Source organism: Oncorhynchus nerka, linkage group LG21 (assembly GCF_034236695.1).
Source record: "Oncorhynchus nerka isolate Pitt River linkage group LG21, Oner_Uvic_2.0, whole genome shotgun sequence".
Taxonomy (NCBI): domain Eukaryota; kingdom Metazoa; phylum Chordata; class Actinopteri; order Salmoniformes; family Salmonidae; genus Oncorhynchus; species Oncorhynchus nerka.
Window position 1 is genome coordinate 19,856,774 of NC_088416.1, and position 16,242 is coordinate 19,873,015.

The window sequence follows — 16,242 nt, forward strand, 5'->3', positions numbered from 1 at the left end:
ATTCCACAACTACTACCTTATAGACACAAGTGTAAGGAGATAAAGAATATGAACATAAAGATATATGAATGGCTGATGGTACAGAGCGGCATAGGCAAGATACAGTAGATGGTATTGAGTGCAGTATATACATATGAGATGAGTATGTAAACAAAGTGGCATAGTTAAAGTGGCTAGTGATACATGTATTACATAAGGATGCAGTAGATGATATAGAGTACAGTATATACGTATACATATGAGATGAATAATGTAGGGTATGTAAACATTATGTTAGGTAGCATTGTTTAAAGTGGCTAGTGATATATTTTACATCATTTCCCATCAATTCCCATTATTAAAGTGGCTGGAGTTGAGTCAGTGTGTTGGCAGCAGCCACTCAATGTTAGTGGTGGCTGTTTAAAACAGTCTGATGGCCTTGAGATAGAAGCTGTTTTTCAGTCTCTCGGTCCCAGCTTTGATGCACCTGTACTGACCTCGCCTTCTGGATGATAGCGGGGTGAACAGGCAGTGGCTCGGGTGGTTGCTGTCCTTGATGATCTTTATGGCCTTCCTGTGACATCGGGTGGTGTAGGTGTCCTGGAGGGCAGGTAGTTTGCCCCCGGTGATGCGTTGTGCAGACCTCACTACCCTCTGGAGAGCCTTACGGTTGTGGGCGGAGCAGTTGCCGTACCAGGCGGTGATACAGCCCGACAGGATGCTCTCGATTGTGCATCTGTAGAAGTTTGTGAGTGCTTTTGGTGACAAGCCAAATTTCTTCAGCCTCCTGAGGTTGAAGAGGCGCTGCTGTGCCTTCTTCATGATGCTGTCTGTGTGGGTGGACCAATTCAGTTTGTCTGTGATGTGTACGCCGAGGAACTTAAAACTTACTACCCTCTCCACTACTGTTCCATCGATGTGGATAGGGGGGTGTTCCCTCTGCTGTTTCCTGAAGTCCACAATCATCCTCTTAGTTTTGTTGACGTTGAGTGTGAGGTTATTTTCCTGACACCACACTCCGAGGGCCCTCACCTCCCTGTAGGCCGTCTCGTCGTTGTTGGTAATCAAGCCTACCACTGTTGTGTCGTCCGCAAACTTGATGATTGAGTTGGAGGCGTGCGTGGCCACGCAGTCATGGGTGAACAGGGAGTACAGGAGAGGGCTCAGAACGCACCCTTGTGGGGCCCCAGTGTTGAGGATCAGCGGGGTGGAGATGTTGTTGCCTACCCTCACCACCTGGGGGCGGCCCGTCAGGAAGTCCAGTACCCAGTTGCACAGGGCGGGGTCGAGACCCAGGGTCTCGAGCTTGATGACGAGCTTGGAGGGCACTATGGTGTTAAATGCCGAGCTGTAGTCAATGAACAGCATTCTCACATAGGTATTCCTCTTGTCCAGATGGGTTAGGGCAGTGTGCAGTGTGGTTGAGATTGCATCGTCTGTGGACCTATTTGGGCGGTAAGCAAATTGGAGTGGGTCTAGGGTGTCAGGTAGGGTGGAGGTGATATGGTCCTTGACTAGTCTCTCAAAGCACTTCATGATGACGGAAGTGAGTGCTACGGGGCGGTAGTCGTTTAGCTCAGTTACCTTAGCTTTCTTGGGAACAGGAACAATGGTGGCCCTCTTGAAGCATGTGGGAACAACAGACTGGGATAGGGATTGATTGAATATGTCCGTAAACACACCAGCCAGCAGTTATTTAGTCTGCCTGGGAGCAAGACATCCTGGTCCGTGACAGTGCTGGTTTTCTTTTTGTAATCCGTGATTGACTGTAGACCCTGCCACATACCTCTTGTGTCTGAGCCGTTGAATTGAGATTCTACTTTGTCTCTATACTGACGCTTAGCTTGTTTGATTGCCTTGCGGAGGGAATAGTTACACTGTTTGTATTCGGTCATGTTTCCAGTCACCTTGCCCTGATTAAAAGCAGTGGTTCGCGCTTTCAGTTTCACACGAATGAATCCACGCCATCAATCCATGGTTTCTGGTTTGCGAATGTTTTAATCATTGCTATGGGAACGACATCTTCAATGCACGTTCTAATGAACTCGCACACCGAATCAGCATATTCGTCAATGTTGTCGTCTGACGCAATACGGAACATATCCCAGTCTACGTGATGGAAGCAGTCTTGGAGTGTGGAATCAGATTGGTCGGACCAGCGTTGAACAGACCTCAGCGCGGGAGCTTCTTGTTTTAGTTTCTGTCTGTAGGCAGGGATCAACAAAATGGAGTCGTGGTCAGCTTTTCCGAAAGGAGGGCGGGGCAGGGCCTTATATGCGTCGCGGAAGTTGGAATAGCAATGATCCAAGGTTTTTCCCGCCCTGGTTGCGCAATCGATATGCTGATAAAATTTAGGGAGTCTTGTTTTCAGATTAGCCTTGTTAAAATCCCCAGCTACAATGAATGCAGCCTCCGAATATATGGATTCCAGTTTGCAAAGAGTCAAATAAAGTTCGTTCAGAGCCATCGATGTGTCTGCTTGGGGGGGGAATATATACGGCTGTGATTATAATCGAAGAGAATTCCCTTGGTAGATAATGCAGTCTACATTTGATTGTGAGGAATTCTAAATCAGGTGAACAGAAGGACTTGAGTTCCTGTATGTTGTGCGCCGGAAGTGTTATCTAACAGCACAAACTCTGAAGATAGATGGGGGGCAGTCAATTCACATATGACGTCAAGGGCACAGCTGGGGGCTGAGGGGGGTCTATAACAAGCAGCAACGGTGAGAGACTTATTTCTGGAAAGGTGGATTTATAAAAGTAGAAGCTCGAATTGTTTGGGCACAGACCTGGATGGTATGACATAACTCTGCAGGCTATCTCTGCAGTAGATTGCAACTCTGCCCCCTTTGGCAGTCTATCTTGTCAGAAAATGTTGTAGTTGGGGATGAAAATGTCATAATTTTTGGTGGCCTTCCTAAGCCAGGATTCAGACACAGCTAGGGCATCAGGGTTGGCGGAGTGTGCTAAAGCAGTGAATAAAACAAACTTAGGGAGGAGGCTTCTGATGTTAACATGCATGAAACCAAGGCTTTTACATTTACAGAAGTCAACAAATGAGAGCGCCTTGTGAAAGGGTGTGGTGCTGGGGGCTACAGTGCCTGGGTTAACCTCTACATCACCAGAGGAACAGAGGAGGAGTAGGATAAGGGTACGGCTAAAAGCTATAAGAACGGGTTGTCTGGTGCATTGGGGACAGAGAATAAAAGGAGTAGATTTCTGGGCGTGGAAGAATAGATTCAGGGCATAATGTACAGTCAAGGGTATGGTAGGATGTGAGTACAGTGGAGGTAAACCTTGGCATTGAGTGACGATGAGAGTGGTTGCGTCTCTGGAGGCACCAGTTAAGCCAGGTGAGGTCTCCGCATGTATGGAGGGTGCGACAAAAGAGCTGTCTAAGGCATTTAGCGCGGGGCTGGGGGCTCTACAGTGAAATAAAACAATAATAACTAACCTAAACAGCAGTAGACAAGGCATATTGACATTAGGGAGAGGCATGTGTAGCCGAGTGATCATAGGGTCCAATGAGCAGCAATAGGTGAGCCAGGGAGTTGTTCAGTAGTCGCTACTACGCTAGGCGAGCTGGAGCTAGCGGGCCGTGGCCAGCAGATGGGTCTTCGGCGATGTGACAACGGAAAAGCCTGTTGAAACCACCTCGGACAAATACGTCGGCAGACCAGTCGTGATGGATCGGCGGGGCTCCATGTCGGCAATAAAGGGTCCGGGCCAATTGGCGAGAAGAGATATTGTTGCCCAATAATTAGCTGGTAGACCTCTTCGGCTAGCCATGAGGTGGGCCTAGCTCGAGACTAGCTCAAGGCTAACTTGTGCTTGCTTTGGGACAGAGGCGTTAGCCAGGAGTAGCCACTCGGATTGCAGCTAGCCAGCTGCGATGATCCGGTGTAATGGTCCAGAGCTTACGGTAGGAATCCGGAGATGTGGTTGAGAAATAGAAGTCCGATTTGCTCTGGGTTGATATTGCGCTGTGCAGACTGGCAGGTATTGACTGAGCTGAGGCTAGCTGGTGTTCGAGTTAACGGTGAAGACCGCTAGCCAACTGACTACTAGCTAGTAGCTAGTTAGCTGGCTAGCTTCTGATGGGGGTTCCGGTTCTAAAGTATAAAAATAGCAGATCCGTACCACATTGGGTGACGAGTATATTTAATCTGTACTAAATATATAAGAAAAAACAGTAAAACTATTATTTACACGGGACAAGACAAAACACATGTCCGACTGCTACGCCATCTTAGACATACAGGAACATAAAGGGATCCACTTAATGTGGAGTGTTTCAATTATAATTAGGATGCTAGTTTGTATTTTAAGAATTTGGTCAAGCTTCAGGTTGGTGAGTGCTTCATACTGCAACATGGAAGAAATATTTTTGTTTTGTTTTTGCTCAATCTGTTTGGGTCGGCCTGGTAGGACCTGGTTCCCCAGTGGGTGGGCCTGTGTCCACCAAGCCCACACATGCCTGTACCCCTGATTTCAATACAGATGTAGAGAACATGCAAATGCAACCAATGTGACATGCAACAATGTCTTTGTCCAGGAGACATCTGTCTCCTAATCCAGATGTCAGTGAGAAAAATACTGTGTGTTTTGAGGTACGGAATGCAAGGTTGCATTTGTTTTTTGGACTGTAAAAGTATTCAGTTCACATGACTGTTTAAAGTGTATAGTATGCTAGTAATGACAGGATCCACCACTTACAGTGGGGCAAAAAAGTATTTAGTCAGCCACCAATTGTGCAAGTTATCCCACTTTAAAAAATGAGAGAGGCCTGTAATTCCCATCATAGGTACTCTTCAACTATGACAGACAAAATTAGAAAAAAAATCCAGAAAATCTCATTGTAGGATTTTTAATGAATTTATTTGCAAATTATGGTGGAAAATAATAAACAAGCAAGATTTCTGGCTCTCACAGACCTGTAACTTCTTCTTTAAGAGGCTCCTCTGTCCTCCACTCGTTACCTGTATTAATGGCACCTCTTTGAACTTGTTATCAGTATAAAAGACACCTGTCCACAACCTCAAACAGTCACACTCCAAACTCCACTATGGCCAAGACCAAAGAGCTGTCAAAGGACACCAGAAACAAAATTGTAGACCTGCACCAGGCTGCGAAGATTGAATCTGCAATAGGTAAGCAGCTTGGTTTGAAGAAATCAATTGTGGGAGCAATTTTTAGGAAATGGAAGACATACAAGACCACTGATAATCTCCCTCGATCTGGGGCTCCACGCAAGATCTCACCCCGTGGGGTCAAAATGATCACAAGAACGGTGAGCAAAAATCCCAGAACCACACGGGGGGACCTAGTGAATGACCTGCAGAGAACTGGGACCAAAGTAACAAAGCCTACCATCAGTAACACACTACGCCGCCAGGGACTCAAATCCTGCAGTGCCAGATGTGTCCCCCTGCTTAAGCCAGTACATGTCCAGGCCCGTCTGAAGTTTGCTAGAGAGCATTTGGATGATCCAGAAGAAGATTGGGAGAATGTCATATGGTCAGATGAAACCAAAATATAACTTTTTGGTAAAAGAATGCTGAGTTGCATCCAAAGAACACCATGTGAAGCATGGGGGTGGAAACATCATGCTTTGGGGCTGTTTTTCTGCAATGGGACCAGGACGACTGATCCGTGTAAAGGAAAGAATGAATGGGGCCATGTATCGTGAGATTTTGAGTGAAAACCTCCTTCCATCAGCAAGGGCATTGAAGATGAAACGTGGCTGGGTCTTTCAGCATGACAATGATCCCAAACACACCGCCCGGGCAACGAAGGAGTGGCTTCGTAAGAAGCATTTCAAGGTCCTGGAGTGGCCTAGCCAGTCTCCAGATCTCAACCCCATAGAAAATCTTTGGAGGGAGTTGAAAGTCTGTGTTGCCCAGCAACAGCCCCAAAACATCCCTGCTCTAGAGGAGATCTGCATGGAGGAATGGTCCAAAATACCAGCAACAGTGTGTGAAAACCTTGTGAAGACTTGTAGAAAACGTTTGACCTCTGTCATTGCCAACAAAGGGTATATAACAAAGTATTGAGATAAACTTTTGTTATTGACCAAATACTTATTTTCCACCATAATTTGCAAATAAATTCATTAAAAATCCTACAATGTGATTTTCTGGATTTTTTTTCTCATTTTGTCTGTCATAGTTGAAGTGTACCTATGATTAAAATTACAGGCCTTTCTTACCTTTTTAAGTGGGAGAACTTGCACAATTGGTGGCTGACTAAATACTTTTTTGCCCCACTGTATTTCTAGTTATCTATTTTAAAACTGTCTTCCACACAAGCCACAATTCTAGCAACCATCATTCCAATATCAGATTGTCTTTATTAAATAATATTTATTCAAATAGGCATATTATAAATGATTTTCCACAATGTCATCCACCGGATTATTAATACAATTAAGTGTTTTATAAAATATTCAGACCGTCTTTGTAATTCAAGGTTTTGAGGTCTTCCCTGTTGTAGACTCTTCCATGGTTCCCTTGGCTATGGGTACGTCCAGGGAGGTTCTGAAGTGGAGGGGGACCTCCTGCTCCTCTGTAGGAGCTTCCAGCTGGGGGGCGGCTGTGGGAGCTTCGATCCTCAGCTGTCCATCTTCTCCCAGAGAACAGGTCAAGGCTGTCAGGTCTAGGTGGGCAGGCAGGTCAATTTTCTGGACAAAGCCTTTCTGTTGGGACGAGGAGGAGGAAAAGGAGCAGGAAGAGGTGGCGGAGGAGGTGGATTTAGCCTCTTCTGCTTTGGCCTGTTTCATGGCCACCACGGCTAGCCTCCGTCCATCCAGCTTGACTGTGATGTCTTCTGGGTTGAAGCCTTGGACGTTTAGGCTCAGGGCCAGGGGGCTGTGGCTCCGGCCTGTCTCGGCCACCTGGCTCTGTGCTGTTGCTGGAACTCCTGTGATCCTCCTCTCCATGAATGGGGAGCCCATTCGGAGGTGGGCCCTCTCGTGCAGCTGGTGCATACTGGGGTGCCCATCGCGGAGCTCCTTGAGGAGATCACTGGCCAGGTTGGACCTCCTTTGAAAGAAGTCCTCTTGGACGCCAGAGAGGGCCTGGTGGTGCATGGGGGGGAAGACCATCCTCTCCTGACTGAAGAAAGGATCGTTTCCGAAGATGCTCTCGATTGCTGGGGCGGCGGACTGAGTCATATTGTTATTTTTTCTGTTTTCCAGTCTGTTTAGAAGAAGAGGAGTGTGAGTTCCTTGGATCTCTTGCTGTGAGGATCTCGTGGTTGGTGCTCTACTCCCGCAAGTGTTTCTGAACTTGTGGTAGTACCTCTCAGGCTTATATACTCCCTCTCTCCCTAAAGCCCTCCGCCTTGTTGCCCTATTTACAACACATGAGCTCAATAAAGAAGGACGGGGGAAGGGGGCATTAAGTGGTATGGTACAAGAATACCCTGCGAGAAGTCAGTGGGCTAAACTGAGCTTATGGCCATATCCTGTTTACGTTTTTACGGGGAGATGCTTCTATTTCTCCCTCTGTGTTTGTCATTGGTTCATTAGTCACAGCGCTGGGTTGGTCGTGCCACAGCTGAGGGTCGCCTTACCACACTCCACCCTCTACCATGAGTCACGGCTGTTGGATGAGATCAACGGGGTAATGTTGTCCCTGGTGTTTCATACATGTGTTTGGAGCCCCACCCCTGACTATTTTGGGGGTGCTGGCTAGGCTGGGCGACATACTAGAAGTGAAGGCTACACTGACGTGATCCCACAACTCTCCTTTAGGATCCAAGTGTTGTGGCAATGCACTAGGGGGCTATCCTCATAGTTCAAGATTGGTGCAATGAGCTAATGCACCAGGTATGTCTGTGAGCAGAGACGAGGCCCTGGCTCTGTCCTGCTGCTGGAACTCCATCTTCCATCTATTTGACCTCTTGGTGATGTCATTTGGAAACATAATGTTACCTTTCACTGCTATGCGGACGATACACAGCTGTACATTTCGATGAAACATGGTGAAGCCCCACAATTGCCCTCCCTGGAAGCCTGTGTTTCAGACTTCAGGAAGTGGATGGCAGCAAATGTTTTACTTTTAAACTCAGATGAAACAGAGATGCTTGTTCCAGGTCCCAAGAAACGGGGTGATCTTCTATTGGATTTGACAATGAATCTTGATGGTTGTACAGTCGTCTCTCAAATAAAACTGTGGATTGACCTCTGTGTTACTCTGGACCTTGGTCTCTCTTTTGACGAACATATCAAGACTATTTCAAGAAACTTTATGTCCAAAAATTATGCAGAAAAGTTCATCCATGCTTTTGTCACTTCTAGATTAGACTACTGCAATGTTCTACTTTGAAAAAGTAGCACTAAATAACTTCAGTTGCTGCTAAACACGGCTGCAAGAATACTCCAGCGCTAGCCTCTCTACACTGGCCTCTAGTAAAGGCTAGAGCTGATTTCAAGGTTTTACTGCTAACATACAAAGCATTACACGGGCTTGTTCCTACCTATCTTTCCGATTTGGTCCTGCAGTACATAGCTACACGTACAGTATGGTCACAAGACGCAGGCCTCCTTATTGTCTCTAGAATTTCTAAGCAAACAACTGGAGGCAGGGCTTTCCCCTACAGAGCTCAATTTGTATGGAATGGTCTGCCTGTCCATGTGAGAGGCGCAGACTCGGTCTCAACTTTAAGGAGATCTTTGTGGGCTGTACTCAGTAGTATACTCAGTAGTAAGTTGGTGGTTAAAAGATATCCCTCTAGTGGTGTGGAGGCTGTGCTTTGGCAAAGTGGGTGTAGTTATATCCTGCCTGGTTAATCCGGTCCGGGGGTATCGTCGGATGGGGCCACAGTGTCTCCCGGCCCCTCCAGTCTCAGCCTCCAGTATTTATGCTGCAATAGCTTACGTGTCGGGGGGCTAGGGTCAGTCTGTTATGTCTGGAGTATTTCTCCTGTTTTATCTGTTGTCCTGTGTGAATTTAAGTATGCTCCCTCTAATTCTCTCTCTCTCTCTCTCTCTCCCTCCCCTCCCAGAGAACCTGAGCCCTGAGACCATGCCTCAGGACTACCTGCCCTGATGACTCCTTGCTGTCCCCAGTCCACCTGGTCGTGCTGCTGCTCCAGTTTATGTTCTGCCTGCGGCTATTGAACCCTGACCTGTTCACCGGACATGCTACCTTGTCCTGGACCTGCTGTTTTCGACTCTCTCTCAACCTCAACTGCTGTCCTCTAACTTTGAATGCTCTGCTATGAAAAGCCAACTGACATTTCCTCCTGAGGTGCTGACCTGTTGCACCCTCTACAACCACTGTGATGATTATTATTATTTGGCCCTGCTGGTCATCTATGAACGTTTGAACATCTTGGCCATGTAGTGTTATAATCACAACCCTACACAGCCAGAAGAGGACTGGCCACCCCTCAGAGCCTGGTTCCTCTCTAGGTTTCTTCCTAGGTTCCTTCCTCTAAGGAGTTTTTCCTATCCACTGTGCTTCTACATCTGCATTGCTTGCTGTTTGGGGTTTTAGGCCGGGTTTCTGTACAGCACTTTGTGACAATCGGTAGATGTAAAAAAAGGCTTCATAAATTCATTTGATTTGATTTGAAGAGGCACACATGATGCATCGCTGACTAACAGAAGTCGAAGGAGGTTCATCCGTTTGAGTATTGTTGGCACAGCAGCACAGACTGAGATCTATTTTAGACAACTGCCTGGTAGTATTGATGCTGACCCCATGATTATAGCAACATGACAGTAGCGTATAAAAGTAAATTGATGAGTGCTGCTTTTTTCATTTCCAGAATGTACTTTTCAGTCATCAGACACTTTGTGACCTGTCATTCTAAGAATATCACCCTCAGCAAATGGTATTACCATTCACAGTCGGAAACAGGCTACACTCTAAAACCTAGAATTAGGCTAATTGTTTATTCGTACACTGTAAATATCGCCCTCTAATGTTGCTACCATTCACAGTCACAAAAACACCGTAATTAGCTTTACTTGGAGATATTCAAGGATCACAGATAGTGATTCTATACGAAGTCAAACAGCTTTGTGCAAGTTCACCTCAACCCCCAGCGCAACTTCAGACCCTTAGAAATGGTGAAAAAAGTCTGTCACATCAATTAAGTTGAAAATAGCCCTCCCTCGTTTTTTTAAACTATTGAACTCAACACCAGAACAAAACATGTACAGTACCGACTAAATTAATTGGTGGTGGCTTTGGGACTTATGTGTGCAGATATAAGATGACAGTGTGCGTGCGTGCGTGCGTGCGTGCGTGCGTGCGTGCGTGCGTGCGTGCGTGCGTGTGCGTGCGTGCGTGTGTCTGTGTCTGTGTGTGTGTGTGTGTGTGTGTGTATGTGTGCGCGCGCGTGTGCGTGTGTGCGCGTGTGTGTGTGTATTGATCACCACAAGACGGAAGCCATAAAGAACTGAATCTGGTCCATTCTTTAGCTGCGTATGGCAGGTGCCTTCCAGTGCATGCTGGGAGCTGGGCCATATGTCTGCGTGTCACCCACAATCCTTCCTGCGATGGAGTCAGGAGATTCATGGAGCCTAGAGACACTCAGTCATAGTTATAGAGAAGGAGGAGAGGAGAGAGTATTTATAGCTGAGGGACTCAGGAAGAGTCATATTACAATCCCTTACACTTCTAGCATTTATACTGTAAGTTAAAGATCCACAACTGCTGCCCGGGATATTGATTGGATGCTCATTGGATGCTGGTCAATTGATGATCTTAGTTAAAATAGGTCAAATTGCATCACTCCCCAATTCGACAATATCACTTAAACGATTTCTTCAAGGCGACTGTCTTGATCTTACTGTAGTTATTGCATATAGAAGTGCTGCTCAACACCGTGTTATTAACTCCTGGTTCTGGAGGACCACAGTCTGTGCAGACTTTTGTCTGAGCCCAGCACTACCTGATTCAGCTAAACAAGGTATTGGTGATGAGTTGATAAGGTGCTGTTGCGCTAGGCCATAAAAAGAGACTTGGTGCTGTTTGGTAGGCAGTAAATACCCGCATATCAATGCCCCACTTTATCTGTGCTATCTTTAGGTGATGACAAAGCCTCAGAGTTGGGGCTTAAAATATACACGGAGTGTCCAAACATCAGGACATAGACTGACCAGGTGAATCCAGGTGAAAGCTATGATCCCTTGGAGCTACGAGACAATTGAAACATGGATTGTGTATGTGTGCCATTCAGAGGGTGAATTGGTCATTCAAAATATTGAATTGTCTTTGAACGGGGTGTGGAAGTAGTTGCCAGGTGCACCGGTTTGAGTGTGTCAAGAACGGCAAAGCTGCTGTTTTTTTCCCCCAACAGTTCCCCATGTGTATCAAGAACGGTCCACCACCCAAAACACATCCAGCCAACTTGACTCAACTGTGGGAAGCATTGGAGTCAACATGGGCCAGCATCCCTGTGGAACGCTTTCGACACCTTGTAGAGATTATGGGGCAACAAATTGAGGCTGTTCTGAGGGCAAAAGGGGGTGCAACTCAATATTAGGAACATGTTCCCCCCAAAAAATTTCACCTTTATTTAACTAGGCAAGTCAGTTAAGAACAAATTCTTATTTTCAATGACGGCCTAGGAACAGTGGTTTAACTGCCTTGTTCAGGGGCAGAACGGAAGATTTTTACCTTGTCAGCTCGGTGATCTTGCAGCCTTGCGGTTACTAGCACAATGCTCTAACCACTAGGCTACTTGCTTTGTACACTCAGTGTATGTGGAACCACATGACCAAAGAGAGATGAAAACGCGTCATTATAATCCTTATATAGAAGAGCTTATTGAAATAAGGAGCTTTTTTTCATAGGCATAGTTAAAAGTAGTAGGTCATAAGTGCAGTTTAGACTATTTTATTTTTCGGACTCAGCGGTCATGAATCATGAAGGATAGTTTAATTTGACAGAATCTGCATGGTGACTTCAATAAGAACACTGGAGTTCAACCCTGAGCCATTTTATTATATTCTCCCAGTTAGATTTCGGTATGTCATTTTAGGCAAAAATGGAAAAAAAGCACCTGACGTATGAACGCAACTTCCTTGCAGCTGAAGGACACCGATTGGCTGGTAGGTGGCACTGTTGGGTAAGTTTTTAGACTCACCAATATACCAGATACATGGCCACAGGTTCACTGGCATGGAGAGCAAAGTCATGGGGCATATACTGTTTGTGTTTAGTGTTCCTACTACTCTACTCTTGTTAGGACTAATGAAAACAAGTCAAGACACACATAGGGGAACAGGGAAATAGGATGTGTTGCTCGCATGCACACAAACACACACACACACACACACACACACACACACACACACACACACACACACACACACACACACACACACACAAGCAACCCCCCCCCCCCCCCCCCCCCCAACAAACACACACCCTCCTCCCAACCACTTTCCCCTTCGAAACACAAAAACGTTGCTTTTAGCAGCATTGAGTCCCCAGCAGGGAGAGGCTTTCTGGCCCTCTCGCATCACAGAGAGGAAAAAGAAAATCTATTAATCTGACAGCTCTCTCTCCCAGAAAGCCCTGCAACTCCTCCTCTGGGAACCTTGGGAGGGTCTTGTGAAAACCAGAGCAGGGACAGAGGGAGGGAAGGAGAGAGGGAGGGAGTCGGTGAAATGGAGTGGAGGGAGAGAGGGCATGAGAGAGAGTGCAGGAGAGAGGGGGGGTGTGTGTGTGAGAAAGAGAGAGAGAGAGAGAGAAAGTGAGAGTGAGAGAGAGTTCCGAAAACAACTGGCCATTCCACCTGGGCGGGAGAGCACAGTTAATCTCTTTCCTGGTCTTAAGTAAGTCTTAACATAAGCAGAAGTCCAAATGATGTATGCATGGTTTATTGGACTCCTATAGGCTTGTAGTATTGGATAAGATTGATATACTGTTTGGAGAGTGTATATGAATGGCACACAGACAAGATAACCTAACAGGGAAAAGAGGAGAAGAACAACACAGAAAAGAGAAAAAACAAGGAGAAACGAAACGAAATAAGAAAAGCTATCATGCACGGAGGACACAGAGGACACAGAGGACACAGAGGAGTGTGTGAGACACAGACAGGCAGCCTGATGTCACAGATACTGAAAGTGATCAACCGCCATGGCGTGAGAAGCTTGGCAGCGAGAGGAAGTGAGTTGATGTGAGAAGGCTGCTACCTCAACTCTGTGGCAACCTACTCCCAGCCTCGCCTTGTCTCGTCTGTGTCAACCACACCTGACCTGACCCGCTTACCCTGGGGTACACAGTTCAACTTCTTCTGACTCCAACCTAACCTGTTATTCTAATCTGTACCGATGATCTTTATGTAAACCATAGGTCCCACAGAAGATACAGGGAGAGATTTCATTTCCAGCGTCTTCGCAAAACGTGATTAGAAATGATTGCACACACGCATGCAAAGGCACTCTATTGCTCACATTGTCACACACATATGTGCAGGAACAAGCGAACACGCGCGCGCACACACACACACACACAAGCTCACTCATTCACACCCCTCCCCCACACACACTCACACACAAGGACACACACACTCATTAAGGCACATCTTTACATGTTCATGAAGATACAGCCCCATTAGTTGAGTGGTGTCTGTCCAGCGCCATAACAATCTGTGTGATGGCCGGCAACACCCCCCTCACTCCCTTCAATTGGCAGCTGCTGTTTACTACAGATGGTACAAGTCATCCGTCTATGAGAAAATATTAGGGTCATTATCTACACCCGATGTAGACACACACACGCAAGTAGAGACACATAGACTTTTTCCTGGTCAAAAGCACCTCTCATTTCCTGTAAATTGTCAGTGACGACAGAGGCCTGCACTATATGGCTGTAGTGGAGGGAGGGCTAATGACTCTACCTCTGTCTTGCCAGGGTAAGGCCTGCCTGGGGAGGGAAGCTGGCCAGCGTTGGTCTGGGGCGTGTGGATGTGACCTCTCTGTCTCTCTTCCTGTGTCTGTGTCACTGATGAGAGAGCAGGGGCAAAGCCCAGTGAGTCATAGGAAGGTTTCGTGTGTGTGTGTGTGTGTGTGTGTGTGTGTGTGTGTGTGTGTGTGTGTGTGCGTGCGTGCGTGCGTGCGTGCGTGCGTGCGTGCGTGCGTTTGTGCGTGCGTGCGTGTGTGTGGGTGTGTGCATGTGTGGTGTGGTTTGTATGTTTGTTACTCATGCCTTTGCAAAATTCCAATATAGTGTCCTAGGAAAGGTATTCTGTCATATAAACGGAAGGCCTCATTTCCTTTGAATAATAAGTAAATAATTAATTGCTTTTGTTGACTTTGTTACTGCTTGCAGTTATAGTATAGCTCTGTTATAAGACATTCATAATACAACTATGGTGGCTGACTGTTTGGCAATATAGGTAGGAGATCGACCAATAAGGCTGCAGAATACAGTGCTAATCGGAGCTCCATAGCTTGTTGTTCCACTCAGTCCAGACAAGCCCAGCCATGTCCAGACAAGATCCACTTAATCCAGCACATTGAGTAATAGACAAGCGCTGCAGCTAGCCAGTCAGTCATTCAGCCAGACAGCCAGTCAACCAGTCAGCCAGCCAGACAGCCAGTCAATCAGTCAGCCAGCCAGCCAGCCAAATGAACGGGAGTGATTGCATTACTGTCGTGTTGCGAGTGGTGCTGGAGACAGCAGCTGCTACAAGAAATCAAGAGTCTCCGTAAATTCAGCCAGCTGACATTTAAGACTATGTAAATACATTCATTGGGTTTGACGATGAGAAGAATATACGCCAAGCAAAGGGAGGGGGTGAAATGTGGCGTCTGCCTTAGTAATGCTGCTGTTACAAATTGTTCATGCATGATGCCAAACCCGACGGTGAAGCTGTACTACCAACCATGAGACAGAATTCATAACTAAACTGTCTGTGTCATTACGTTCGTAGTGCATAGATGGGCGTTCTGTTTCACCACACTCACATGTAGGCATATTTAACCTATGTAGGCGAGGGCACATATTTTCAGTTCATCTGCTGTTGTTTTGCATGTCAGAGACTTGAAAGGCCAATACTGTTCGTCAGAAAAAGAGTTTCATTTCCCTGTTCTTTATGAACCCACTTCAGCACTACTCACCACAACAAGTTCCTCTTGCAATTGTTACATGAACCGTATGGCCCTCTGGTACATCCCTGTCCTCTCAGAAGACACAGCAGCTATGCCAACTTTGTGTCTCAGCGAGGAAAATGCACTAGCTAGAATTTGGAAGAGGGAATAGCTCTCTGTGGAAGTAAATCCATGAAGATACAGTACATTGTATTTGGGCCACACACAGGCTTGTTGGGTCAATTCTGTACGATCCTGGAGAAAATGTTGAAACGTTTGTTTACTGTATAAAAACATGATTCATCTTGTGAAATGATTGTGTGTCTACTAGTGGCAGAAACGTTGGCAAAATACTGTTTTCTCAATGTTTCCCTATTTTAAACTGAGTTGGCATTGCGATACAAGAGACAAAAATGTAGCATTCAGATTTTCAGATATGACCTTGAGAGCGAGTGTTTACTGACTCGTTTCCTTAGCTACTGGGTGAGACACTCTTCTCTTTCTGTCATCTTCACACCATCAGGACTCTCTCTCTCTCTCTCTCACGCTCTCTGCCACTTCCTGTCTCACCCTGCCCTGACATCCTGTCAGTTTCCATGGCAACCTTGAGTAACCTCTCATACATACCAGAGCTAGGCCTAGGAGCAGGGTCACGGTGTATTTGACTTTGATGTCATGCCACCCGGGCTGCAGTAGGGACTAAAACGTATATGTATGTTACCCTATCCATTATATTTGTCTCATTTTCGAATGACTAGATAATAGGAGGCAGGGTTATTAGGAGTTAATGAATCAATACAAAATGTTCAGAAGAAGAAATCGGTGCATGAATCACATTTGAATGCATTTTCTTAACTGACTGTAATTGAAATTAACTGGCTCTCTCCATCCATAATATCAGCGGAGTTGCCCTTCAGGCCCTGGTGTAGTGAAAACAAATGCTCACCATTCATAGCCAGACATGCCTGGCTATACTGAGACCCAGAGGGTATGTGTGCTCATTTTGGACACCATTGTCCACCTCCTACCGCAGGGCATGAGAGAGGGGCCTGGGTAGGAATTATGGATGGGGTGGAGATGGGAGAGGAGAGGGACCTGGGTAGGTACTGTGGATAGGGGGGAAATGCGAGGGAGACCTGGTTATAAACGGGAATGGGTGGGGGTGGGTAAGGAATGTGAATGGGGGGAAGATAGGAGGGAGGA

The 16,242-nt window shown here is 46.4% G+C and overlaps 1 protein-coding gene across 1 annotated transcript; it reads right to left on the reverse strand.

The window, feature by feature from the left end:
• Positions 1 to 5,940: 5,940 nt before the first annotated feature.
• On the reverse strand, positions 5,941 to 7,277 carry LOC115103596 (heat shock protein Hsp-16.1/Hsp-16.11-like). The gene has a single exon (XM_029624436.2). The coding sequence runs from the start codon at positions 7,150 to 7,152 to the stop codon at positions 6,445 to 6,447; it is 708 nt and encodes a 235-aa protein (XP_029480296.1). The 5' UTR covers positions 7,153 to 7,277; the 3' UTR covers positions 5,941 to 6,444.
• Positions 7,278 to 16,242: the final 8,965 nt, after the last annotated feature.